The 25,636-nt window shown below is 40.8% G+C and overlaps 2 protein-coding genes across 2 annotated transcripts; one reads left to right on the forward strand and one right to left on the reverse strand.

The window, feature by feature from the left end:
* Positions 1-1,127: 1,127 nt before the first annotated feature.
* rsph9 (radial spoke head component 9) lies at positions 1,128-6,174 on the forward strand. Its single transcript, XM_041065219.1, has 5 exons — positions 1,128-1,500; positions 1,597-1,765; positions 2,157-2,286; positions 2,513-2,659; positions 4,508-6,174. Exons 1-5 carry the CDS (start codon positions 1,274-1,276, stop codon positions 4,666-4,668), a joined length of 834 nt encoding a protein of 277 aa, XP_040921153.1. The 5' UTR covers positions 1,128-1,273; the 3' UTR covers positions 4,669-6,174.
* On the reverse strand, positions 4,844-7,082 carry mrps18a (mitochondrial ribosomal protein S18A). The gene is made up of 6 exons (XM_041065220.1): positions 6,912-7,082; positions 6,410-6,441; positions 6,061-6,165; positions 5,847-5,970; positions 5,504-5,576; positions 4,844-5,383 (listed from the first exon to the last, which is right to left on the reverse strand). Exons 1-6 carry the CDS (start codon positions 7,057-7,059, stop codon positions 5,239-5,241), a joined length of 627 nt encoding a protein of 208 aa, XP_040921154.1. The 5' UTR covers positions 7,060-7,082; the 3' UTR covers positions 4,844-5,238.
* Between the last annotated feature and the right edge of the window lie 18,554 nt (positions 7,083-25,636).

Consider the following 25,636-nt stretch of genomic DNA (forward strand, 5'->3'; position numbering starts at 1 on the left):
GGACGGAGGCATCCCACTATCAAAATAAAACTCTTTACTCTGCCATCCTTGAAAAGCAAACAGATTTGACTGTGAAATACAAAGCAGCCAACTGCAAATAATCAATACAATGACCAAACCACACAGCACACACTGACACCCATCTCATTCATCCTCCTCTCCCATGTTAGGTCATGTCTCAGCTATTTCAGTGGCCAAAGCACTTCTATAGCCTCAACCACAGAACAGACACACACAGACCCTCATTTTCCGGCACTAAATCCAATTCATGAAATTGCAGTAAGCCTAAAGGAAGACAGCCTGGAGTGTGCTATGAGCTTATGTCATAAACCGGTAAATTATCTTGAATTATGGCCATGGGAGGACATAACAAATTTATCTCCACAATATCTTATTGCTAATCACAGGTGAGCACCAGCACTCTGTCATGCTGTTTCTGTTACCCTAATATGCAGACAAACACACACAAGGACTGTGTGTACAGAGGAAATGCATCCTGCAATGCTTTCCAAGCACTATTCAGTCCTAATCCCATGTGCCAAACAGCAATGTTAGGGGGAGCTGAGCATGCATCCTGTCAGCTGTGCAAAGGGCTTAACCGATTCTATCCTCCGGACACTTTGGTCGATACTACCAGATACAAAACTGCCAGTCTTTCTTTCCATCTCCTCCTCTCTCTGCATGCTCCCCTCTGTCTGCCTTGAGCTTCTCGGGTGAAAGAGGGAGAGTGCTTGTAGCCAACACACAAAGCCTGCAATCAGCACTCAGGAGAATTTAGCAAGAGCTCAAAAATGTGAGATTTTTTTTAGTCAGAAGGAGGAAGATCACAAAATTATTCCACAACTATATCAAATATTATAATAATCATGTACTGTACGCATAAGGACAGCTCAGGTAAACATGTTGTGTGACTGTGCTCCTTTTTCCTCACAAAATAAGTGCAGAACATGGGAATCTCAGTGATGTTATTATTATATTTTATATTAGACAGACAAAATTAACAATTTTATTTTTGTTTTTGTGATATTTAATGCCGGAGTTATTTGTAAAATTAAAAAAGAAAGAAGGAAGAAGAAAGAAAAAAAAAACTACAGAGTTGCTAAGGCAACCAAATCAACAATGTTTGTTGTCATTAGCAACCACAGTAGCGTTAGGACCGGAAGGAGTTTGTTAGCTGTTATGTTAGCTAGCAAGTAGTTACAAACATCGTCTAACTCTAAGTAACTTTAACTTTAACTAATATCTGCCCCTGGCGGTGTTTATTACATAAACGATGGACTCAGACGCGTTGTACTATTCCTTGGAACTCGTTGCCGGTAGCGGGTATACTTTAAATATGGAGCACAGAACCGCCCTGCAGACCTCCTTGATGATTCTGAAGAAAAACTACAAATTCCATCGAGTCTTGTTTTGGGGCAAAATATTGGGATTAAAGAAGGATTATTTTATTGCGCAGGGGAGAGGAGAGGATGAGATGAAGGATAAAAAGAATCTGTACAGGTAGGATAGCCTCAACTGTGAAATCATTAGCTACTGTGTGTCTGCCCCTAACGCGGTGAAATACCTGTCTGTGTATCTTTTGGCTGTTATCTTCAGCTTCAACTGTATGGACTGGTTCCTGCTCCCTCCTGCCACAGACTCTATGATCGATGAAGTGTCTAGAGCTGCCAAGGGTCGCTTCACAGGAGACCCCTCATTCGTGTGTGAGCATCTTGAGATCCGCAGGCAAGGAGTAGGAGAGGAGGCTGAAGAGGAGGAGGTAGTGGTGAGTATGATCAGTACTGTGCAGTTATAAACTGAAAATAGAAACCCAAGACCAAGTACTTCAAATCACATGTACTGCATCATTGCAAGTGTTATTTTATATTAATATTTTACCACATCATTATGCAATATATTTGTAAATAAACCTACAGTAAAAAAAAGAAGAAGAAGAGGAAACTGCACAAAAAGACAATGCTGCTTTACTTTAGCCAAAAGATATAAAGTTCTAGGCTCACATTATCTCATATCAGCTATCTGCAACAAACAAGAGTTCATATTCAGATTAGTCTGAAAGCAGAGGTATTTCACTGATTTATGTTTTCTAGCTGATATCCACAGTATCTGTACAGTCATGAAATTCCAGCTCAGTGATGGAGTGTTCTTGGTTTTAGACCAAAGTCAATGAGGAGAGCAGGCTGGCAGTGACAGTTCACCAGATTGATGAGGAAGTGTCTGTGGTACCACGTGGCGCCTTCATCAAGAGTCCACATGGCCTTGTCCAGATCAATCGCAGCTTTGGTGGTAAATACATACGACTGTCACACGATGTGTGCACCTGTGTCTCATTTAACATTTGCAGTTCTGTGTAAATGACCTGGAGGTGTTTCATAAACCATGGTTAAAATGTGGTATTTGTTTTAATTGGACCAACATCATTTTGGGAAATGTTTCATCAGTCTTTTTCAAATGTGTTTGGTTAACTTGCAAATTCAGTCCTCAGTGGGAAAGTCTAAACTTTGTTCCTCAGGTCTGTCTCACTCAGAAGCAGGGAAGCTTGACAGTTTCCGTCACTTCAGCGAACCCAAGAATCTGAAGAAGAAATCCATCCTGGAGATGGGTGAATTGAACCCAGCTCTTGACTTCCTGGATGTACTGAGTGATGACATTCCTAAAGGTGAATCCACACTAAAACATACACTAATACAACAACAACAAAAAAATTACCTCTTAAGTGTTCAAGTGCTGAAAGACTTCCAACAAGAACTTGTTGGAAGTGAACACCCCTCTTAGCAGTATATCTAACCAGTCAAGAAAACAGTCACCATATGATCTGGACCCATTAACACACACGTGTTAACGTGTTCAGTGTGTTCCAACTGCCATGCAACATTACAACTAATGAGATGTGATTTGAACACCTATCACCATGACGATTCAATTGACTGAAAGTCAAGAGGAGTTTCTTCCAAGCAGAACAACTTAATCATTTTAATCGTAAAATGATGATTAAGCAAGGGTACACTGATAAAACCTTCTGCAAGCAACCCACCTGCCAAGAAACGTTTTCCTGGGAATGCTAGAAGAATTTCTCTTAAGCTTTTCTCAGGATTTTCTTTTTAAATATAGTGGTTTGATAACCCAATTACTACTGTTTAGTTTGATTAGAAATATCTTGGCTCATAGTACTGGATTCAGGGCCCACGCACTATGACAGAAAAAGACAGAAAACAGTTCATGGGAAGAGAACCACCACAGACGAAACTAATTATAAATGAGTAATGGAATTGTGCACATCTGTAGACCAAACTAAAACAGTTCATTGCATAAAATCTGTGTTTTTGCAAGTTTTAGCTAATTTATGACAAATGACTGCTGCCAGTTACTAACCAGAGTAGATTCTTCAACATTATTGCAGGAAGACAGGATTTTAGTGCAGTATGACAATGATCTTGTGGAGACTAATTTAATATATAATTGTATGATAATGTAATCAAAAGCAAGAAGTGATGATTCTGAGTCTTTCAGGTTTGTGTGTTCAAATTCTGGCTGAAAGCTCAGACATTTGAGCTGTAATGTAATCATCATTAGTTGTATCTAGCAAGTCTGTGAGTTTGGGTGAGCGGCTGGATGTAACACAGATTAAGTAAGGTCCTGTATGTAGAAATGGATGAGTGTGAAAGAAAGAAAAAAAATGCTTCAAGTGTTCATGACCAAACATGCAACAGATGTCTGATTTAAGGGAGCTCCCACATGTGTATATGTTTGTGTGTGTTCTTCGAGTTGATATGGATGTCAGCCGTGTCATCGCTGCAGCAGACACTACACAGCTGTCTCAATGCCACACTCGCTGCAGCCGCCTTAACGGCAGATCGCGTGTGTTTGCTGAAAAGGAGAAAGAGCTAACATTTTTCAAACCAGTCTCTGGGGAAAATGTGCTATCATGCATCTCCAGCAAAAGACAGGTGCTTTCTTCTAAGACGCCAAGCTGGACTCCCCCTCTTTTCCACAACCACTGTTTCCAGCTCCTGATTTACAGCTTTAGGTTATCCCTCCTGCAGCAGCACAGTTATAAGCTGGACATTACATACCAAACTTTTAAGTGTTTTTTTTAACTATTACTTGAATCATACTTTGTCAGATGAAAAGTTAAAAGGCAAAAAAAAATAAAGCATTGAAGCAACTGTCTTATTAGTCAGAATCATTTCCATTTTGAGCAAAGGAATCAATCAAATGGCTTTTATGTTTACATGATACAAGATCCAGTTCTAGCTCTGAATTCCCTGAGTCTTGGGTTTATGGTCACACCCAAACTTATTGAGAAACAATTTATACTGTTGATACGAAAAGAGCAAAGGGTTGATTTACTGCTGTATCCCTTGGCTGCGCTTAGCATGTGAATAGCATTATCAGAAATGATTTCCAACGGTTGGCCTACTCATCTACTTTGCAGTTAGAGAACATGACGTGGAAGCCTCTTGCTTTTAACATCAACTGTTTACAAGTCTTCTGCGTTTGCGTGCAGGTTCATGGAGTCTCCAGTTTGAATGTGCCAGCAAAGTGTGTGTGCTTCGCAGCCTTTTGTGGCTCGGCCTGACCTTCTACCATGTACCAGTGACTCCACAGCACGGATACATCTACATCGGTGACGGGATCAAGAATTTGGACCTTCCCTTCATGCTATGAGGAGACATCGTAAGACTTACTTGAAGCTACAAATTTCTCATGTTTCTCTGATGTTCATATCAAATTGTATCCTGTGCATCAGTCGTACAGTTTATGTCTACAGGCTTTTTTGTTCCATTTACTTCTCATGCATAAAAGCTATTCCAATACAGTAAATAGACGTTGTGAGGCAGAGTAAACAGACACATTTTATTTGCACATCTGTGTTGCCTTGAGTATACACAGTCAACATACCACCTACTTTGAAAGTGTCACACTAACCCAGTTGTTGCTCACATTAAGTTGTCAGTGAGTTCACTTCAAGGGCTTTTTGAAAACCCACACAGAAAAAATGGATGGTTCAGGGTGGGTCTGAGCATGATTCATTGAAAGCATGACGCAACTTGATAAACAAAAGGTAGAATAAATACAGATGGGCGAAGCTTTTAGGCCTTTTCCCAGGGAGATGAGACAAATGTCAGGATAAACTGCAGATGCAGATAAAAGATGTGGAAATCCACTGCATCCCCGCATTATGGGCCAGCATACTCCCCTGCAGTTGCTGTTCTGATTCGTCAGGCTTGCTATCCGTCAGTGTTTTATGTAAAGGGGCTTGACACCGTAACACACATTGTTCTTGAGTGCTGGGTGGCCAACAGACATGCGCTTTTTACACCACTTAAGTCCAGTTTTGTAGATTGGTTTCACCGAGTTAATGGACCAGCGAGTCAAGTATCTGTACAAAAAAACAAGACACATAAAATAATTACTATAATTATTAATAGCTTAGCTGCATTGGACATCTATTCTCAGAATGGGTAGAACAAAAATATGCAGACATAGATCAATGCATCACCTGTTAAGCTGTGGCTTGGACTTCTTCGGGACATGGCCCTCTGGAAGTTTGGGTCTGTGGTCAGGGAGTAGACCTTGATCACAGAGAAGAAAAATCAGACAAGTTCAACATCATGTCTTGGCCCAGTTTGTACAACTTTTTGCCATCTGGAAGTGTAAAAATCAATTCCATCTTATGATTATTTGTCTCCATCACTAAACTGTGTTTGAAATTTGCTTCATGCCCTCAATAATTCCCCAACACACCCGGTGTCAAAATAGATAAAGTCAGGATATCTTGAAATCCGAGTGGACAAAGATTTAAATGAAACCATGCAAACAGGGAGTCAGGCAGTGACACAGACCTGCTCTGTGAGCCATCTGCACACAGATGGTAATCTTGCGATGCTCCTCTGGACAGAGACCAGTGACTCTTCTGGGCAACATCCCTCCATCTGACCTGATGAACTGACTGAGCAACAAGACATCCTGGGAGGGGGGACATGAAAATTAGGCACTTTAAACAGCTAAAACACTTTTAATAGTTATTGGTTGCTGCATGCCTGTAAGCACATTTACCGTGTAGTTGTACTTGTGCTGTAGGTTCCATCTGTAGATAGGACATTTGGCTGTGGGGTTTGGAGGTTGTGGTCCTGCTGGAACCTTCACAATTTGTCCCTCAATCTGACAAAAGATGGACATTTCTAAAGTTAATGTGATAATAAGCTTCGTCGGGTTAATCTTTTTAGTCAGAGTATGGTGATTCCACGTAATGTGTATGTGTGTATGTGTATGCTTCTTTTTTTAATGCTGTTGTCCTGATGCGTGAGAAAACCAACACACTTGAGTACATATAACAAATAATACTGATAATGTTGACAGTGAGCTACATACACACACACACACACACACACATGCTTTTACTTACCATTGTTGTTTTACCCTCTTGCTTCTCCACCACTGTAAAAAAAAAAAAAGACATTAGTAATCTTAAATACAAATATTGCAGTTAATATTTTTTTCTACACTGTCTTCAAATCTGTGACAAAGAAATGACACAACCATTAACTAATCTGATTTCAAGTAAATATAATTTAACTTGTGTCTCCATCTGAAGCTAAATTTGATAACAAATGGTGTTTACATGCAGTAAACCTTGACTTGAGATGTCAGGAGGGAGGGGAGGTTTGCCCACATGAACGCATGGCTTCTGGCATTTTCCAAAATCCATGTTTTCCTTTAATATGTTTTGTCGCATTTGCGATAAGGATAAGAACGGGCAGTACTTCTTCAGAGATCGTGTGTTGGATGCAGGTCTTAGTGTGATGAAATAGCTGTGCTGAGACACCCGATATCAATGTCTTTACATTAACATGCTGGCTAAAACACACTGACAGGCTAAAACCGTAACGTTTGCATAAAAGCCTCACCTTGGCGGATCCCTCTGCTCTGGATGCTTAAAGCAGGCGGCTGAGGAACATTTATCCTTTGAAGGGCGCTCACGTTGGTGCCTGTAGCTCCTAATTTTAAGCCCGCAAAAGAGGTCCAAACAGACCTCAACACACTGCGGGCCGCCATGTTTACTTCTTGACCTTCGCCTCTTCCTGTATGATAGTCTCGCGAGAATTAAAACAGCGATGCCCTCGGCGAGCAGCTCGTACTACAGCCATGGTGGTAAAAACCCTCACAGGACCCTAACAATCTCCAGATAAAGTAGGTTACACAAGTACACAAATTAGTTTAAAGTGCAAATATATCAGTGCAAGAAATGTGTTTTAAAATGTGAGTTTTATGAACTAGCCCAAAGGACCAGTGTGTAGGATGTAAGGGGATCTGATGGCAGAAATGGAATATAATATTCATAATTATGTTTTCAGTTGTGTATAATGACCAGAATCTAAGAATTGTGTTTTTATTAGCTTAAAATGAACCTTTCATGTCTACATATGGAGCAGGTCTTCTTCCACGGAGCCCACCATGTTGCAAGGCCATGTTTCTACAGTAGCCAAGAGAGGACAAAAGAACACTGGTGTCTTACACCCTTTTACATTAACTGAAGGCCACCGTAGGTTCTCCTACATGTTTGGAAAGGGAGGGGTGAGGGGAAGGATATTCAGTTGGTTGCAATCTGCAACTTCACAGCTAGATGCCACTAAATCCTACACACTGGTCCTTTAATGAAAAAAAGTTGAATGACCAAGATCAAAATCCTTTCAAAGTCCAGATAAATATATTCACTGCTGAGCTTTATGAACTTTTATCAAAAGCTTTGCCTCAAGAGACAACACATTATGAGCCAAGATCCAAACGTAATTATTCTTCAATTAACTACAAAACATACTGCAATCAAACTAAATTAAACACAAGAGGAAAAAACAATTCACAAGAGTGTTTTTTCAACCAAACATTAAAACTATCTGATCTTTCAAAGGCAAGGGAGTATTTCTGGGAAAATGTGAAAATGACATCCAAATACAGCTGGAGGACCCCAGAAAAAGATGAAGAAGACTTTTCCATGTGTTTGTCTCCAAATAAGATATGAGCATGACGTGCCAGTGAAAATAAATGCTCCAGTCTATACAATAAACTGCAGTATGTATCTTTGGATCCTAGAGCTACAACAAGAAGCTTTCATCCTCATGTTGTTCTTGTTTAGATACGCAGAGTTCATGACAAAGACAGGGTCGCTGTTCATACCTCTATTCATACCAGGTTCATCAGATGAAAGTCTGAGAGGCACCTAGAGGAGCAGTGTAGGAACATGCCAAACTTTTGTTGCAGAAAGCAAAGGATACAGGTAGATTCTTTATGCGCAGATAAAGAGGCTCAGAGAAGATAAAGGGCTTCGCGTTTGATAGTGTTATCATGAGAACACACTACGCCATTGTCCAGCTGTCATGTTTTTGTTTGTTGTTTTTTCGGGATTTATCTCATGGCTTCATCTGCTGGCATAAAGAAAGCACTAAGAAAGCCAAGGCAGACTGCAACAACGGATCTGCTTACAGACGTCCTTTCGTAGTTTTATGGAACGCATTCCTTTGAAAACTAGAGCAGTATGATAAGTTGAAGCAGAGCTGTAAGGAAACATAGCTTTCTTTTGCAGTATCTCCTCAAACTTGACATATTTATGGTGGAGATTATCCACCCTTTTTTTGGTTTGGAACCTAACAATTATTGTCTTTGTGCTAACAGGTTTCCTTTTTGTCACGAAGGTAGGTCTCAACTTTCCAAACAAAGTAACAGTAACATGAAACTTTCAGTTTGCCTTGAGCTTCAATGTGCGTGCAATATTCTCATATTAATACTGTTTTTGCTCATTTATGGGTTCCTCCTACCAGAGGTATTGAAATAACACAACAAAGTGCAAAGTGATGATAGAAATTAGACCTAGTTATGAGATTTCTTTGGAATTAAAGGCACCCTGTGGAGTTCTGTGACTACTAGTAGTGCTATGGAGCAATGTCTTGCCCTATTTTTTTTTGTATAATACACTCAGGTGTAGCCGAAGGACCTTCTTCCTCCCTGCCACTACATGGCACTGTGCCAGCTTTTGGCGCACGAAGCTGTGGGAAGCGCGTTGTGCCCCTATATATATATACAGGTGTGCCCGTGCCTCGGTTTCTCCTCCCGTTCTCCCCCGTTCAGCTCATCCGACGTGGTGGCTGTGGCCTTGCGTGGCCGTGACTTCTTTTGATCGGACGCAATCGTTGTTGTTTGTGGTAGCCGTCGACGCACCTGTCTCCACGTATCCAGGTAGGATGCACCGCTATCCCTCATCTGACTCACGTGTGTAATGAGCACATGTTTAATATGGTTTTTATGTGCGTAGCGCGCCTGGCTGCTGGCGCTGTGGTGCGTTTGCGCGTCCGTTTGGTAAGTCGCCTTTGTGTGTCTGATGCTTGGCTTCAGGTTGGCAAGTAACGTATATTTTGTGCTGAAGCGTGGTCGAGCCGCGGTCTTTAAGGGTCAAACCCTCTAATCCTCCTAGTAGCTGTGCTGTATGGCCAGGCGAGAGTGGTTCTTTTGTTCTTTTGTTCTTTTGCGCTGTTATTTTGTTCTGCTGGTTCGTGGAGTGTGTTGTTTTGTGTAGACTGATGTTCTTTTGAACACTGCCGTTCTTTTACGCTGTCCTGCTCTGCGCTGGTTATTGAAGAGTTCTGAGCTGGTTTACTCCACAGAGACCTCCACAGTAAATTATTTCTTTGTTTTCTTTTTTTCATTATTTTGCTTGAGTTGTTTAGGTTGTAGTTATTTGTTTTGTTTGTATTCATTAATGTCAACTGTTAGTAACATTTGTTGTTTTATTTTATTTTTTTTTGTTATTTGGATTTATTTGGAATTGGTTTCTTTGGATCATCCTGTCAGCACTAGGGATGTGTAGCACTTGCCCTGTTTTTAATTTTCTTTATTTGTCAAACAGGTGCTGAGGGCCTGAGGCCGCAGTCGATCCCTGGTGGCGGTGTTTTCTTCACGATTCCTTTTTGGTGTGTCACGGGTGGTTAGTTTTATGGACCCTTCTCTTTTTGGTTTTTCTGCCGCTGTGGTAAGCCCTCGCCCCCTGTCTATATTCCTTGGCCTAAGTGCTAGTTTTGCAGTAGCTAATCCCTCAGTGACTGACGTGTAGTTTTCTTTTAACATTTCAATTTTAATTATTTTTGTTAAATAAAGTTCTTGTTTCGTTTAAGATCTTCAACACTGTCTCTTGCCCAGTGACATTAAAGAACCTGTGCTATATATTCAACCCTACACTTAGCTTAGTAATTTCCTGGGGTGAAATTCCCCAGGTGGCCAACACCCCTTTCGTTAAGCCTCCGTTCCACTACACAGGCAAGAGGATTCACATACATGAGTGCGAACACACAAGCAACTTGAGCAACGTAACACACGTACCTGTCAAAGGTTTCCTGTTATTCCACTGATTGACATTTTGTGGCAGTAACATGCAACAAAGGCATGCATAGAACATGTTTGTCCTCAGACCTCAAGGATACATACTTTGCAGTTTGGTTAGAAACACTTAACGTAAGCAGAAAGTTGTTTTAAATGAAACTCCAGTATTCCTAGTATGTTTGGAAGAGAAGATACTTCATGTTGTAGACACTGGACATCTTAGTCATTTATGGATGGATAAGTCATAATTTATGAGCTCTAAGTTAGAATTCCACCAACACTTTGGTGATTGTACAGAACAACTTTAATGTGACAATAACGTTGTTCTCTTAACTTAATTGTTAGCAGTTGCAATTGTGCAAGAATGTGCCAAGAAATGGAGCAATACTGGAGTATGGAGCTCTGCGAATGTTTTTTTGAGGAAGCAGTTCAGTTCAAACATTTCTTGTACTTCATTGTACTTTTAACATGAACACTTCTGGGATTCAGCTATATGTGCGTTCAACTGTTGGTTCAGCATTTAGTTGTGAATGCAGTGGGACACGTCAGGATGTTCACTATCATGGTTTCATAGGTTCGTGGCCAAAAAATGTGAATAATTTCTCAAACGCCATCTAAACTGTGGAGCCTGAATGACCTGCACACTGAGATGCAAATGGACTTCTTCTGAGACTGTCTTGTCTACAGAGCAGAGAGTAGATAGAGATTACCGTCACCCTGCCGCCACAAAGGAGGCATAGTCTCAGTGATTAGGTTCCTTCGTCAAGGACACTTAAGCAGTCACATTCCTCAAGAGAAGCCCAAAAAATGGCATTTAAAGTGTCTGGCCACCTCCTCACAGTCTTTGATATTCAAATGAAACATGGCCCTGTACAAACAGGCGCCTCAGCTGAGGAAGCGGGGGGAGAGTAAATCAGATAGGATTTCCCTCAGATGAAAAGAGCTCGTCTGACATTTTCACAGCGAGCGCTGAGGGACACCGAAGCAATGTTGGTTCGATGTCATGGTGGGAAGTTATTGCTGTGTGGAAAAGGTTAGCTTTTTCACCCCTGCCTCCTTGGATAAACTGCTGAAACGCAGCATGGAACTAGCAGATGAGCTGAGACTGGAGCGAAGATGAGTGGGCACGGTCACATCGCACAAAAACAAATCCAACCCACCCTGCCGCATTCCTCTTTTATTGTCACACTGGTCAGTTTGTTTGGTCTTCAGTGTTTTGGGGTAGACTGAAGGGCCCCTGGTGATAGCTGCTGCTGAAGAGTCTAAACACAAAAAGACCTGCAAGAGGGTCATAATAGTGAAACCGTGGGATCTGAGTGGTTGTATTTAGGGTGGTATCTTTCATCAAAATGACTGAATTACACAATTTGACTATTGTTGCATAGCTTTCTAATACCTCCTCCTGCCGAATGTTGAAGATGAAGATTTATCTCAGTGAGAACCAAAGGGTTTTGACAGAATATCTGATTCCCATGCAAGATGGAATGTGTGGATTTGCTACCATCAAATTGATGGGCACAGTCTGGTATGCAATTAAGGCATAGCTGTCACTAAGAGGCTTTCCTGGGTGATTAACTTGTAAGGGCTGTTGCATCCAAGGAAGTCAACTGAACACAATTAGCCTATTTCGAGGGAATGAGTTTGGTTAAAGGCCCCCACTGCTTGTAAGATGAGGTGAGAAGAAAGAAGCTAGCAGAAGCAGACAACTGGAAATCAAGACGCAGCTTTCATCGCCCAGGGAGTGGAGCTCAAGGTCCAGAGTGACATTCGATTCACGTTCTTTGCTCTCCTTCTTCCTCTTTTTTGAAGGTGGGTAAAGCGTTCGTGCAGCTTTATCCATCAAAGTGCCAGCGAACCCCCCCCCACCTCCTCTTCTGTTTCTCAACCCTCTCACTCACTACCCCTCCCATACTTATTTGGGTGTACGTGCTAAATGGCACTGGCTTCTCCAACAAATTCACTGCTCTTTGAAGAGGCTCTTATCCCAATTTTGCCTCCGCTTGGCCCTCTGAGAGTGCCGGCTTCTGTCCTCTCTCTCACACACGTACCCACATAAACTCAGCCTGCCTGGAAGTACACACAGACACACACGCACAATCAAACACAACCCTCTTCAGATGTTGGACAACATTTCGTAGTGTCCCTTTGCATTTTTCTTCCTGGTGGGATGTAGGTTTTGTTTGAGTTTGGAACTGGTGCTGTCCCTCCTGAGGTCCAGAGTCCTTTGGCTGAGTTGTGTTTGTCTGAACCTTTAAAGGTTTACCCCCAGTGGATGGCAACAAAGAAGTCGATTAAAGCAGAGAGGGAATAACAGCTGAAGAGTATAAAGAGACAACTCACTTGTTTTCACCAGGATCGATGTCTGACCAGGAATTCTCCTCTCCATCTGTTTTAAATTAAAGAATTGAGTTTCACCTGTAGGAACAACAACGAAAAATATAACCCGTGATTAATATGAGCTTGGAGGGATGTTTTAATGTGATACAGGGATGTCTCATGCTGTGCTGATTTGTGCAGCAGTGCCCAGATTAGTTTCCCACCATGGCTGCCCCTGCTCTTAACTTCCTCCTTGTACATGTTGCCATGACGCCTGCAGCAGCATTCTCACATAGACCAGATGGTTTCCAGTCAACTGCAGTCCTCTTTACTAAAAGGCTGTCTGCGGGTGGTCATGTGACTTATGAGGTGACCATAAGCATTTTTTTTTCTGAGTTCATTGGAATTACTTGCTGTTCAAACTGTTCAATCTGTTTTTTTTATTTTACTCTTTAGGTTGTATTGATTGATTGATTGATTTTTTTTTTTTGAGCCACTTGCACAACAAGCCATAAACACAGAATTCACATATCATCACCTTATGTTCACCAGCTAGCTTCACTATGCTACTTTTGTCTATCTGTGGTTTGGTGGTGGGCAGAAAGGGTAGGTTTATTTATTATTTATTTTCAGGAAAACAAAAAGCTGATGTGAATGAAAATCCACATCTTTCTTCTGTCTTTAATTTTTTTTTTTTTTTTTTTTTTTACCTGTGGGACGTGTTGTCATCGTGCTTTTGAGTGAACTGTTTGTAGATTAACAAACCAATTCCTGGGTGATGTTGACCATCGCTCACATCACTGAGGTCCTGCGAAGTTTCGTTCTTACTTCACCACTGCACATTTCACCACAGCCGTGCTTATCTTGACGCAGCCTCAAAACAGGCCATTCTTTCTTTTTATAAAGAGAAATTCATCTCAGCTTTCATTGAGAAATCACCTTTATGTTGCTTTGCCATACCATTGCTTCTTATTCCAGCAGAATGAAAAGTGATGTATCTGTACCTCTTACAGTCATTAGAAACTACAATACACAGAGTGTGGGAACAGCAGATATCTGACTGCTCTAAACCCCCTTTCTGGAAACCACACATTGCTTATAAAGACACCTGATGTCACACAATTTTCATTTTCTGTACCCTCACCTGTTTCCTTTCCTTTGCCTTCCACAGTTACTGAAACTAGGTGAATGTAATGAATTGTATGGAATAGAGAGCAGGCAGCATTGCACACAGGTGTAGCCCAGCAGGGGGCAGCGGTGATTGTCAGGTGAAGCAGTATGACTGCCTCCCACCTTCTGTGGACTGTCACCCTGCTGCAGTAACCTTCAAAATCTTCAGGATTAAAAAGTAAAACACATTCAGCTGGTTGTTGTCAGGGACTCTAAACACAGATGTCACAGCCGTTAAGGTCCAGTAGGTTTGTGTTACTGCTACATCTTGGACAGTTAAGGTACTAGTCATATATAGTATATACACCTTTCAGTAAACTGTTTCACTAATGTAAAAGGAAGGTCACAGTGCTAGAGTGACAGAGTAAACAGTGCCCTGTTCAGAACTGGAATAAAAAACACTTAGACACTTAATGACTTCTTCCCCAGAGCAATGTGTTTTCAGACCTAAGAAACCTCTCTTTCGCCACCAGGATATGTTATGTGGGCTACCTCATGGGGAACATGATCTTTGTCCCTTGTTCTCTTTCTTTCCCAGTGGGGGGTCAATCATGGAAACAACTTGAGACTGTCTTTTTTTTTTTTTCTTATTTTTACTACGGTTTTTTGTTGTATTTTTAACCCCATGTCCAATACATCTTATCCCCTGAATGAGAATGTGAAAACCCTTCTTTCTCTGTGTGTGTGTGTGCGTGCATCTGCCCTGCCTTGGTGAGAAGAAGTCATACAGTCAACGGCAATCAGTCAAGAGTTTCTCCAGTCTTTATGCATCAGGCTTAATTAGGAGACATTCAGTCACACAAAGAGACATGATGCAACAAAAGAGTGGACGTTGAAAAGAGGCAAACCTGAAGTTCTTCCATCTCCCATTCACTCGTATGTATAAGGACTGGGCAGTCAAACACAAGGCAAACTCTCCAGTAAAATTCCATCACTGGAAAACACAGGACTAAGAACAGGGATAAAGGAAGAGCTACTTTTTCCAAGAACCACTTTGTCATCGAGTGGCACTCATGTGACTACTTCTTCCCATTTACACCAAATAATAACAACTGTATGTAGTGACCGGCTGTGTGCATTATGGTCAAATGTTACAAGTCAACAGGTGCCATATTTCAGATTTCAGGACCTGCATTCACTGACAGAGTGAGTCTTGCTTTAAAGTGTAACTTTTGAGGCCACTATGGCAACGAATGGCAATTAAAGGGATAACTGCACTGTACTCTCTGTATTCTATCATTTGCACCCTGACTACTACATTCAGATGAACACATGTAAAGCGTCTAACAAAGTCTGTGTGTGTCCACCATTTTGCCATCTGCAGTATTACACCATATTCAGACCTAAATTTGAAAGCTTGTATGTCTTGGACTGCCTTGATGTGATGATCATTAGGGGTTTTTGTTTGGTCATTCTAGAGTAGATCACTCATTTTTGACATTTAGCTGCAACACCTACATCTTTTTAAGCATTTTTTGATCACAAGTTTCCAGACTGTGTTCCAGATGTTTCAGGTTTCTGAAATAAATCTGGCAACTTTGAAGTATTCTGTCTGTATATTTATTATTAATGTTGGATTATTCTGTGGGTTTTTTTGCTGGCGCTGGTTCTGCAGACTAAATCGTCCTTGACACCTCAGGGTATTGCCACTTTGGTTCTTCTGTTGCTGACTTAATGCAAATCCAGTTGAGACATGGCAAAGGTGTCAAAGATGGTTCTGCTATAGACCTGAGTTCTTTCACAGCTTTTCCATATAGTATTTTATGATTGATTATCTGCTACATTCTCTTGCTGGCAATGAAGAAGCAAAAGCCTACTTTGCATTTTTTTGTAGCAGTCGGATTTATTTGGATCTTAGAATAAAGGCTTAGTGTTAAACATCTGGCTGACATAGAAATAATACGTGTCATCATCTGCCACTTATCCGGACCCAGGTCACGGGGGCAACTGCTGCCCAGTCCACAATGCACCATAGTCCTATGGCACTTCCTGCAGGTCATGGGCCTGGCAGTGCCACCCAGAGTGGGGCTCAAACCCACAACCCTGAGAAGTTGAGTCTTGTGCCCTACCAACTGAGCTAACCGTGCTGCAGAAATAATACACGAACTCCCATAAAGGAAAGACAAACAAGAAATATTGTCCTAGGGAAAAACTTGGAAAAGAAACATGTCAGTGTTATTATTAAGAAATCTCCTGCCGCTCACAATATGTGATGATAAAAGAAATCTTCGAGATTTCCATCGGCACTCAAGATCTGTAAATAGACACAGAAGACTTGCATCAGAGAGCTTAGTGGTGTCAACTGTGCAAAACACTGAGAAAATCTAAGTAGATCTGATTAGATCACATATTTCGGCCTCAACCTACGCTGTTGGCTGCTGAGATTCAGAGGAGCATGTTTCCTTTCCCTCCGCTAAAAATGCTTGTTTAAAAAACCTGTCCAACTGGCAGGAGCCCATTTACAAATGTGGGATGTTTTCTCTTTGTTGTGGAAAGCACAGTGATTCCAAGCACTGGGAGCTCACAAGAGACCTTTATGGGTTATGATGGTGGAAAAAAAGAAAAGGATTAAAGAGAGTGAACAGCAAGGAAACACAGAAACACAGTGGAGTACAGTGAAGAACAAACACAACGTCCTCTCAGCTGATTTAAGTCTCTTCATGTCTGATAAACACCCTGCTGTAAGAGTCTCCCCATATGCTCATAATGAAAAAAAAAACACAAAAGCATCAAAGACTCTGGTCCCTCACGTTCCTTACATTTGATCAGTACGTCATGTGCGCTTTCATGTGTTTTTGACCATACAGCTGTTGTGAGACCCTGTACCTTTTTTTTTTTTTTTTCCTAAGCAAGGGTAATCAGTATATCCATGCAGAGTCCTGGAGAGCTGAGTAAGATTCTTGGGAAAACATGAGTGATGTTACCACAGAAAGACGTCACAGAAAAAAAAAACTTTTGCAGAGATGAGAGTTTACAATCATCTGTAAGGTTATACTTGAACTAAATGCTAACGCGCAGAGTGCTAAAATATTCACAATCACAATGCTAACGTGGAAATTAGGTGGTTCATGTGTCACAAAGAGAGTTCAACTTAGCCTGGCTCTCACCTGGCGTCCTGTCCTCTGAAGTTATCTGGAGCAGGTTAGCTGTGTAGCATGGGTTACCATAGTGATCTACTGCAAGTGAAAGTGAGCCAACTTTGTGATACTGGAAAATCCAGGTTAATGCCAAAGAGAGCCATCACCCACTAATCTCGCTTGGTGGTACACGCCCCTGGTATAATGTGTTCCATCTTGCACTAACCATGAAGTATGGCTGAGGCTGATGGGAATGTAGTTAGTTTGGTAGCAGACCGATGAAAATTCCGACCTGAGGATAGCACTAGATGAAAAGTCAGGGGGTCACCTAAGTTACTACAGTTCATCCTGTGGGGATCATAAATGTGTGCACCAAATTCAATGTATATCCATCCAGTAATTGTCAAGACATTTCACTCAAAACCTGAAATGTCAACCTCTTGGTAGCGTGACAATAAAAAGTCAGAGGATCATTAAAGTCAGCAGGATTCATCCTCTGGGGGACTTGAATGTCTGTACAAAATCACTTGGAAATCTATCCAACAGTTGTTATGTGTCTGACTCAAATTGGTGGAAAAACACCTCAGAGCAAAAACAGATGATGTTCATGTATTTTAATGTATTTAGTGTTTCTGGGTTTGAATGATTGCCCGCTGCCATCATCTAATCTGACTTTGACTTCATGTTCTGTGTTTAGGAAGGTTTTTGCTTAAAGTTGCTCTTTGGCTACATCTGGATCATGTCAGTGCTTCACTCCCTACTGGAACAATGAGAAGTGTTTCCATTTTTAAATAGACATAGTTCTTTGGAGCATCTCAAACTCATCTCCAGGGAGAATTTTATTTTGACAGATTCTTATAACTCAACCAAAAGTGCATTGAATATTTTAAAAAAAACAAAAAAACTTTTATCATGGATACTTTCCCGCAGTAAATAATGGTTTCCTGTACAACTTGTTTTCATCCCCCTGGAGCACATGCCATGGGTTTATCTGTCTTAGTGCACATATATGTACAGTACATTTTCCATGATACTGATTGAGGAAATCTTTTTGCATTGACCACTCCACCTGTTAGATGTTAAAGAGATCTATCTGTTGTTTGTGTAAGTATTCTGTGTGATTCAATCACTACTGGAGCTCATCTACAACTGATCCCCAGGAAATCTGCAGATATTTGATCTGAGGAAGATCTCTTTGAAAGTTCAAAAAGATCTTGTGTCTCTGCTCCATGCAGAGCCAAAAATTAAATGAAAGCTGGACACAATTCATGCCACTAACAGCTATTAGAGACAGTAACAAGGCACTTACATAAATGCACTGTTTTCTTCTCAGAAACATCAGAATAAGCTGTTTAAATTATACAAATTGATTTACTTCATCTAAGAGTTCAAATGACAAAAAGAGGATTTGGAAAACTTAAAGGAATAGTTTGACATTTTGGAAAATACACTTGGTAATTTTCTTGTTTGATGAGAGGCCACTCTCATGGCTGTTTGGTAAATGTGAAGCTCTAGGCATCAGACAAGTAGCTTAGCTTAGCAGAAAGACTGGAAAAGGTTTAAAAAAATCCACGTACCACCTCTAAAGTTTACTAATTACAATGCAAAGAAGTTAGAGGCACAAGCCAAGAAACATTACAGCAGATAATCCTTGTCGTTTGATTGTTGCTTTTACACTTTGGTTATGGTACGAATTAAACAAATCTGATTTAACAAGTTAAATAGTGAGCTGCAAAGCTGCTGCTATGTGGATTTTGTTATCCAGGCTAGCCGTTTCCCCCTGTTTAAGGCCTTTATGCTAAGCTAAGCGGCTGCCAGCTGCAGCTACATATTTATCTTAGAGACATGAGAGTTGTTTTCATTTTCTTATCTAATTCTTTTTAGCAAAACTTCATATAAGCACATTTCCCAAAATGTCAGACTGCTTCTCTTAATACCAACAGACAACTGTAGAACATTTATTATTCTAACCTCTCTTTGCACTTATTGCATATATGCTTGGTCCAGGAGACTGACATGGAATAACCATCCACTACAATTTGATGGTATGATCACTACCTGGACCTCATACATCCCAGTCCAGAAAGCTCCCTCCCTGCAGCAGAAATGTGGCTCTGATTATTGGAGCTGTATGTTGAATGAGTTGCAGGGTAAACCTTGGGAGGCACAGTATAATATGAAACAGATATACTATATCTTTAACACAACAGGCCACACTTACAAGGAAGACATACCTTTGTCATCATCCAGAAAATCATGTTAGATTCATGCACTCTGGGCTGTAAGCACCGCTGTTCAAATCCAGATAGCAGACAACAGTCTCTGAGGACACAGACAGTATTACCTGCCTGCTGAATGAGATCCTTCTCCCTGAAGTAATATCTGCTTAGCCCAAGGCAACAGAGCATTCACTGACAGGCAGTATAGAGTTTGCATGCCACAAGTAATAGGATAGGCCAACATCATTAACCTCATACACTGTCAAAATATTTGCAACTCTATTACGAGTAAGTGAAGGCTCTACAGTGTCTTTGGTGGGTTTTACTGTTTTTAACTGCAAATACTTGAGCAGTTTAATTTCATAAATTGCACATAATTCTGTAAGAAAGGTTGTTTAATTATTCCAAAACTTCCTACGTTAATGAGAAAAGCTGCAAAAGAATATTATATAGTATATTTGAAGTACCTCATAATTGGTAAACTGTGGTCTGGAGAGAAGTAATTCTCCAAGCTTGTATTTCATGTTTAAATTTTTTAAAGACTGGTTGTAAGTTCAAATAGATTAAATTGATTGTGGTTTTTATTGGTTTTGTTTGTACTCTACTTTAATCTGCGTCAATCTTTTTTATCTTATGAAACCGCTTGAAGGAGGCATTGTCGTATTGGCCCACAAATTAATAACACTTGAAATAGCCTTACTTTTCCTCCTACTTTGAGCACCTTTAATGAACATGAGGCCAGATGTAAAACATCTGCCCCGGGTTGCTCTGTTTTTGGTCTCATTTTATTCCCACAACAATATTTGACAGGATGTATTCGATGTCCTAATGTGTTTCTACATGACTCTGCAGAGAATCAAAAAAAAAAAAAAAGCTGTCTATTCAGGCGCTAATTCTGCTGAACAAGACACAGACAACCTCTAACCTGACCATATACAGTGTATGAAACTGGTCTCTGGGACTTCAGCCAGATTGCAATCACAATGCCTGCCAATCAAACCAAAGACCCCAGAGGTCTGTCTTTGAAAGGAGTGTTTGTTAGCTTTGTTTGTGTTATCTTTAAACACATTTCCTTCCTACGCAATGAAACAAAGCAGCTTACTTTATCAGTCTGGAGTTTTACAATTGCCAAAATCCTTATAATATGTTTAAATAGCTCGTACAACAGCCTGTTGGAAGCACTACATTCACAGTTATCTTAAATCCCTCACAGGGGTGTAATTTTCTTACCTCATTCACGAGATATGGCTGAATCCCAGCAGTGAACTAAAGGATAATGAAAATCACAATAACCTACATCCCCAGTGACTTATTAAGACACGCACACAAGAATGTTTATATTGTATCAATATTAAATCAGTTTGGGACGCAGTAAAAGTTTGGCAGGACCTCAAGGTCCATGTCCAGGGGCTCAGCCTTCACAACTAGCCTTTAAACATGGAAGTAAAATTATGATTGTCATCCTCGACGGGTACAATAAAGACATAAATGGCATCACTAAAGACATGTACACAAGGTGAGAGCCTCCCAGCAGAGAGCCTGTATTGGTCTGTGATCTTTACATACTGGCAGGGGATCCTGGTGGATCCGCTCCAAGCAGAGTTTTTCTCTGTGGACTGGGGGGCCCTGCTGGAAATTAAATTACCTCTTTTTCATAGGAGCATGGTGGTCACATTTACAAAAACATAGAGAATAACATTACTTTTTAGATAGCTAAAGATAATGTTGATGAATAGATACATGCTCCCTTTCGCTGTCTCCCTTGTGTGTTTTGTTAAACACCAGTTTGCATTACATGCTTGTCTGTATGGTATAGAACGGAAAACATATTTTTCACGGATGTTGCTCTAACTTCATGCCTGTTGCACAATGATGACTGTTTGACCCCTTCAAATTGAAGAACTCTGGTCTTTTCCCAAAGCACATGTACCATATAATACACGTGCAGCCACGCATCAAGTTAGTATTCGGCATGTTAATTTGTATTGTCAAAACTGATTTTGGAATTTTTATTTTAATTGATGGTTGTTAAAGAACCAAAGGACTGGAGAAGGAGAAGGAGTCTTTGATGTGGTGACATTTTTTTTTTTTATGGTTCCCATGTTTTTAACCACACCAGCGTTGTGGCTCAACGGATGGCAACGTTGGTCTGTCTGTCAGTCCACCTCTTTGGTCCAGCCTGAAATATCTCTATAATAACTATTCGATGGATTGTTATGAAATATTGTGCCGATATTCAGTATCCCCAGAGGATGAATCCTGCTGGTTTGGTGACTTTTGATTAAAAACTAGAAGTTGACATTAGGGGATCATAGTGATAAATATATTTAAAGTCCCTCATGGACTTTTTGTTGCTGGCAACAGACAGCACTTTTCAGGCTAGTTAAAGAAACATGCAGACTTGAAGGCGGTTTAGAGATGATTCTTTAAGCCAACTTCCTACGTCAGTCTCATCCATGTTTGTCATCTGTCTGGATGTGACACAGAAGGACGATGTCTTCATTCTTAATCCTGTCTATAAAGTTCTTACAGTGAGCCTAGCACAGACCAATCTGAAGTACAGAATGAAAAAAAATCAGAAATCTTGGCAGAGATTTAGAGGTCTGGAACCAGGCTAGCCTTTGGATCAACAGTGAAATGTTCCAGTGATTTGGATTTCAGCTGTCTCCAGACATCAAACCAGCTGGAGTGATACCTTCAAGAAAACTGGCTTGTAAAACAAAACAAGCAAGGCAGAGGATTCTAGTTCAATAAATATTTGATCTGTCTTATTTGTCCAACACATAAATAAGCTGCATAAGTCTTATACTGACATAAAGGAATTCCCTCTTTCCATTTCATCATCTTGTGGCCTCAAACCCTTAGAAAGTTTCTGTTGTTTGTGCGATTGTATGAGTGATATCCTGATCTCTTGGCCAGGAAGCATTAGCACAGTCATTTGCTTCATTATCGAGGAGTCATTCATGGATTTCAAAACCACATCAAGACAAAAAAATCTAGCTACCCCGAAGCTACAAAGAGATTTCAAATTGTAGGTCTGGACATTCATGCCATTTAAATTGTGAACGCAGCCAGATAATGTTTCAGTTGCCTTGTTAGGAGCTAATTTACCATACCATTTTGTGACTGTTGGTTATTTTCCCTTCCTTCCCATTACTCAGTGTTACACTGGGAATTGCTTGAAACCAAGCCAACACTGTGAAAACTGCCGCAAATTGAAAAGGATGCCACATAAGTCATGTCTTCAGCAGAATGAGTTAAGAAAAAAAAAAAAAAGAAGCTCTTTCATGTTGTGCCTTGACTGTGTCAGAGGAAGTGGTACAGAGTTTTTCAGCCGTTTGTTTGTGTTGCTTAGGGGTCCGCTTTGGCTGAAGACTCTTGACAATGGCATACGTGAAGAGGATTCTTCAAAGTCACCGCTCTCTCATCTCTGTGTGCTCTCCATGCCTTTCATTCTTTTCCTCTCAAATATGCACATACAAATGACAGAGACTATGGGTGACCTTTAACCACCGGAGCTACTGAGGTATCCAATGGTCTTCCATGCTCCATCTGTTAATCAACACATCACAACAAATCCAGACACAACAAGATGGAACGTAACCCACTCAGTGACATCCCTAACAGCCTAAACAAACATGACCAGAACAAGATTAATGAGGCTATTTTTTCTAACCAGACTAAAAAATGTCCTTGCGTTCTATAAGAATGATCTCTAATTAACATTTTTTATTAAATTGGATAAAATCAACAGTACAGGTCCTAAATAAAATGAAGGAACCTACAGGAAAATCTTAAATGAGAGTATCTGTATGGTGCCCTCTGGAAGAAAGAAATTATTTACTTTCTGTCTGAGCAGCAAAGGTCATGAATTCTCTGGTGCAGCACAAGTTTTCTTAACCCATATACAACGCACTTTATTGTAGTTTTCAACAATGTCTGGCTGGCTGCCTCTTGGCGATCCTGGCCACACTGTATTTATTTCCTGTCAGATGCTCGTCCTAATTATGCTGTCATTCCCTGTGGTCTCACCACCCAGACAGCAGAGACCCCCATCTCTCTCACCTCTGGCCCCCTGCCTCACCCCTGGAGGCAGTGACAACCTCTTTCCCCTCCTTACTCACCCGGCCATGTACTCCTTCTCCCACTGCTCCGCTCTGTCTTTCTTTTCAGCACTATTTTCCCATCTCGTTGCCGCACCTATTTCATACACACCCTCGTCTCTCACACATCTGGGAAAGGTTAAGAGTGCAGAAAAGTTGGCTTTGTCATCATTTAATGTTGAGATGCTTCATCAAGCGAGTGCAAGAGCTCCATTCTCATCCATGTCTGTAAGATATAGGAGGATTCATTCACCTGTTGAATATTGCTTTTCATAGAATGTCACTTTTAATCAAGTAGCCACAAGTAAATTACTGTTCATATTTTAGACTCTTGAGGATCTTGTAGTGGAGTCAGGTCAATTTGTCAAATAATCTCCACCTTTAATCCTCTTAAATAAGAGTTTGTCAGTCTCTAAATGCTTAGTGAAGTGTGACCATCAGGTCAGGAATTTGGAGGAAAATGTAGAAAGACACAGATATGAAGATGTTGTTGCAGCTGTAAGATTTACAGGGTGCCCAAAGAACTGTAAATGTCTACGAATATGTCATTTGACATGTCTGAAGTCTAAAGTGTTCATATCTGTTCTTAATGTTCAGTTCCAAAGATTTTGTACTTGTCTGCAGTGTTACATCTGTCTTAATTTTGCTTTCAGACTACTCTAAAAGGTTAACTGAAATAAAGACTGACTTATTGTAGGCCTAAAACATTCAGAGTGAGTAATGAGAGGGATAAATGGGGATATGGAAGGAAACTCAAACAATCTCTCCTCAGAGGAATTCATGGTGTTGCGCCCTGTTGTACATGAAGAAGGTGTGTTTGCTGGATTATTGTTTCAGAAATTTACAAAAGTCATCAAAAATCTCAAACTATTCCTTTAAGACAGGTAGTTTCCAGAGGAATATAAATCTTTTACTGCAAGAGAATGTTACTGTGACTGAACCGGATAACTTTTTGTGTAAAATAAATGAGGAATCTAAGGTATTTGAAAACAAGATTATCAGCACATCGGTGAGCTGTTTGGTTGAGTCGTGCGGTTGGAGGTTTCAGTCTGGCTGAGCTGTGAAGAAAAGAGTTTGGAGAGGTTCACATGAGGCGTGAGGCCATGCTACCACACATGGGGGTAGGATAAGAACCTTCAGGTGAGGCTATAGGACGGGAAAGTTAAAGGTAATTGAAAGGCGTGGCGAGGACCTCCAGGTGAGCCTTACCTGGCTGAAAATGGAAGACCACCTTAGATGAAATGAAGACAAAGTGATACTTAACAGTCTATCCTGAGGCGGCTGAGCACATCTGGCCACGGTGCTGTTAAAAGGAACCTGCTAAATCCATTATCATCGCAGAGTAGCTTAAATTACAGCCAGAGAACAAGAACAAACAGCTGTGAGAGTGATAACCTGTGAGAAAACTCCCACCAACGCACACTGACACAGGCCGGCAGGTTTACAGGGTGAGAGATTGACTACCAGTTGTAAAATACAATCAGGGAGGGTGTGTTGCTATGTCAGTCAGAGCGTAATGCAATCCTAATGTCACAAGACATGAGGGGGATAGTGGGTATTGTCCTTCTGCAGGCACTTTTCAATAAGGAAAATCTTTGTGTGCGAATGTAGTAACAGCAGCAAGATCAGCAAATCATGCTAATGTCCATCCAGCAGAGCGTATTTGGGTATATTTTGTTATCTTGGATGTAAGGCTGCTTGAACAGAGGTAAATCTCTGAGCTTGCACAGAGTAAAAGTTCCTTCCTTGGAGACGTGCTCTCTAGGAGAAATCGTGGGGCCTGACTAGAGGCCCCCGCTGAGGCCATACTCTTAAGGGGGCCCTTTGGTATTTGAAGGATGGAGTGATGACAGTGGGACGTTGTTTGTGTATAAAAAGGAAACAAAGTGAAACAGCTCTGAACATGTCAGCCCCCGTCTGCTTGTCACCTCAGAAAGAAATGTGTGTTGACCCGGCACAACGACAAGCCTGGTAACCCCCAAACAACGCTGTTATAGTGTGCTGAGGTTTGTGAGTGAACTGCTGAGGTTACACACACGGTTATTTTGCTGCCTGCAGTCTGGGGTTTGTTTGCTTGAATGTAATTATTTTCATTTTGTGTAGTTAGATGCAGCACTGGCAGGATTCAAATTAAAACTGCGAGCCAAAATGAGCTTAGGTCGGCTAGCTAAGTATTTTTCTTTTTATAAAAAGGAATTTCTGTCATCTTAATGCTGCCATATGGTTCTAAGTGCCTTGTTTTATTACATCTTATTTTCTGCATTTGCACTATCTGGTTTGTTGGTTGCATTGTAGCATACAAAAACACAGCTTGTTGTTTTTACATTTGTATATATGGCTTAAAATACTTAGGTATGACATGTTAATCTGTGAGCTTCTG

Source organism: Toxotes jaculatrix, chromosome 19 (genome assembly GCF_017976425.1).
Source record: "Toxotes jaculatrix isolate fToxJac2 chromosome 19, fToxJac2.pri, whole genome shotgun sequence".
Lineage (NCBI taxonomy): Eukaryota > Metazoa > Chordata > Actinopteri > Toxotidae > Toxotes > Toxotes jaculatrix.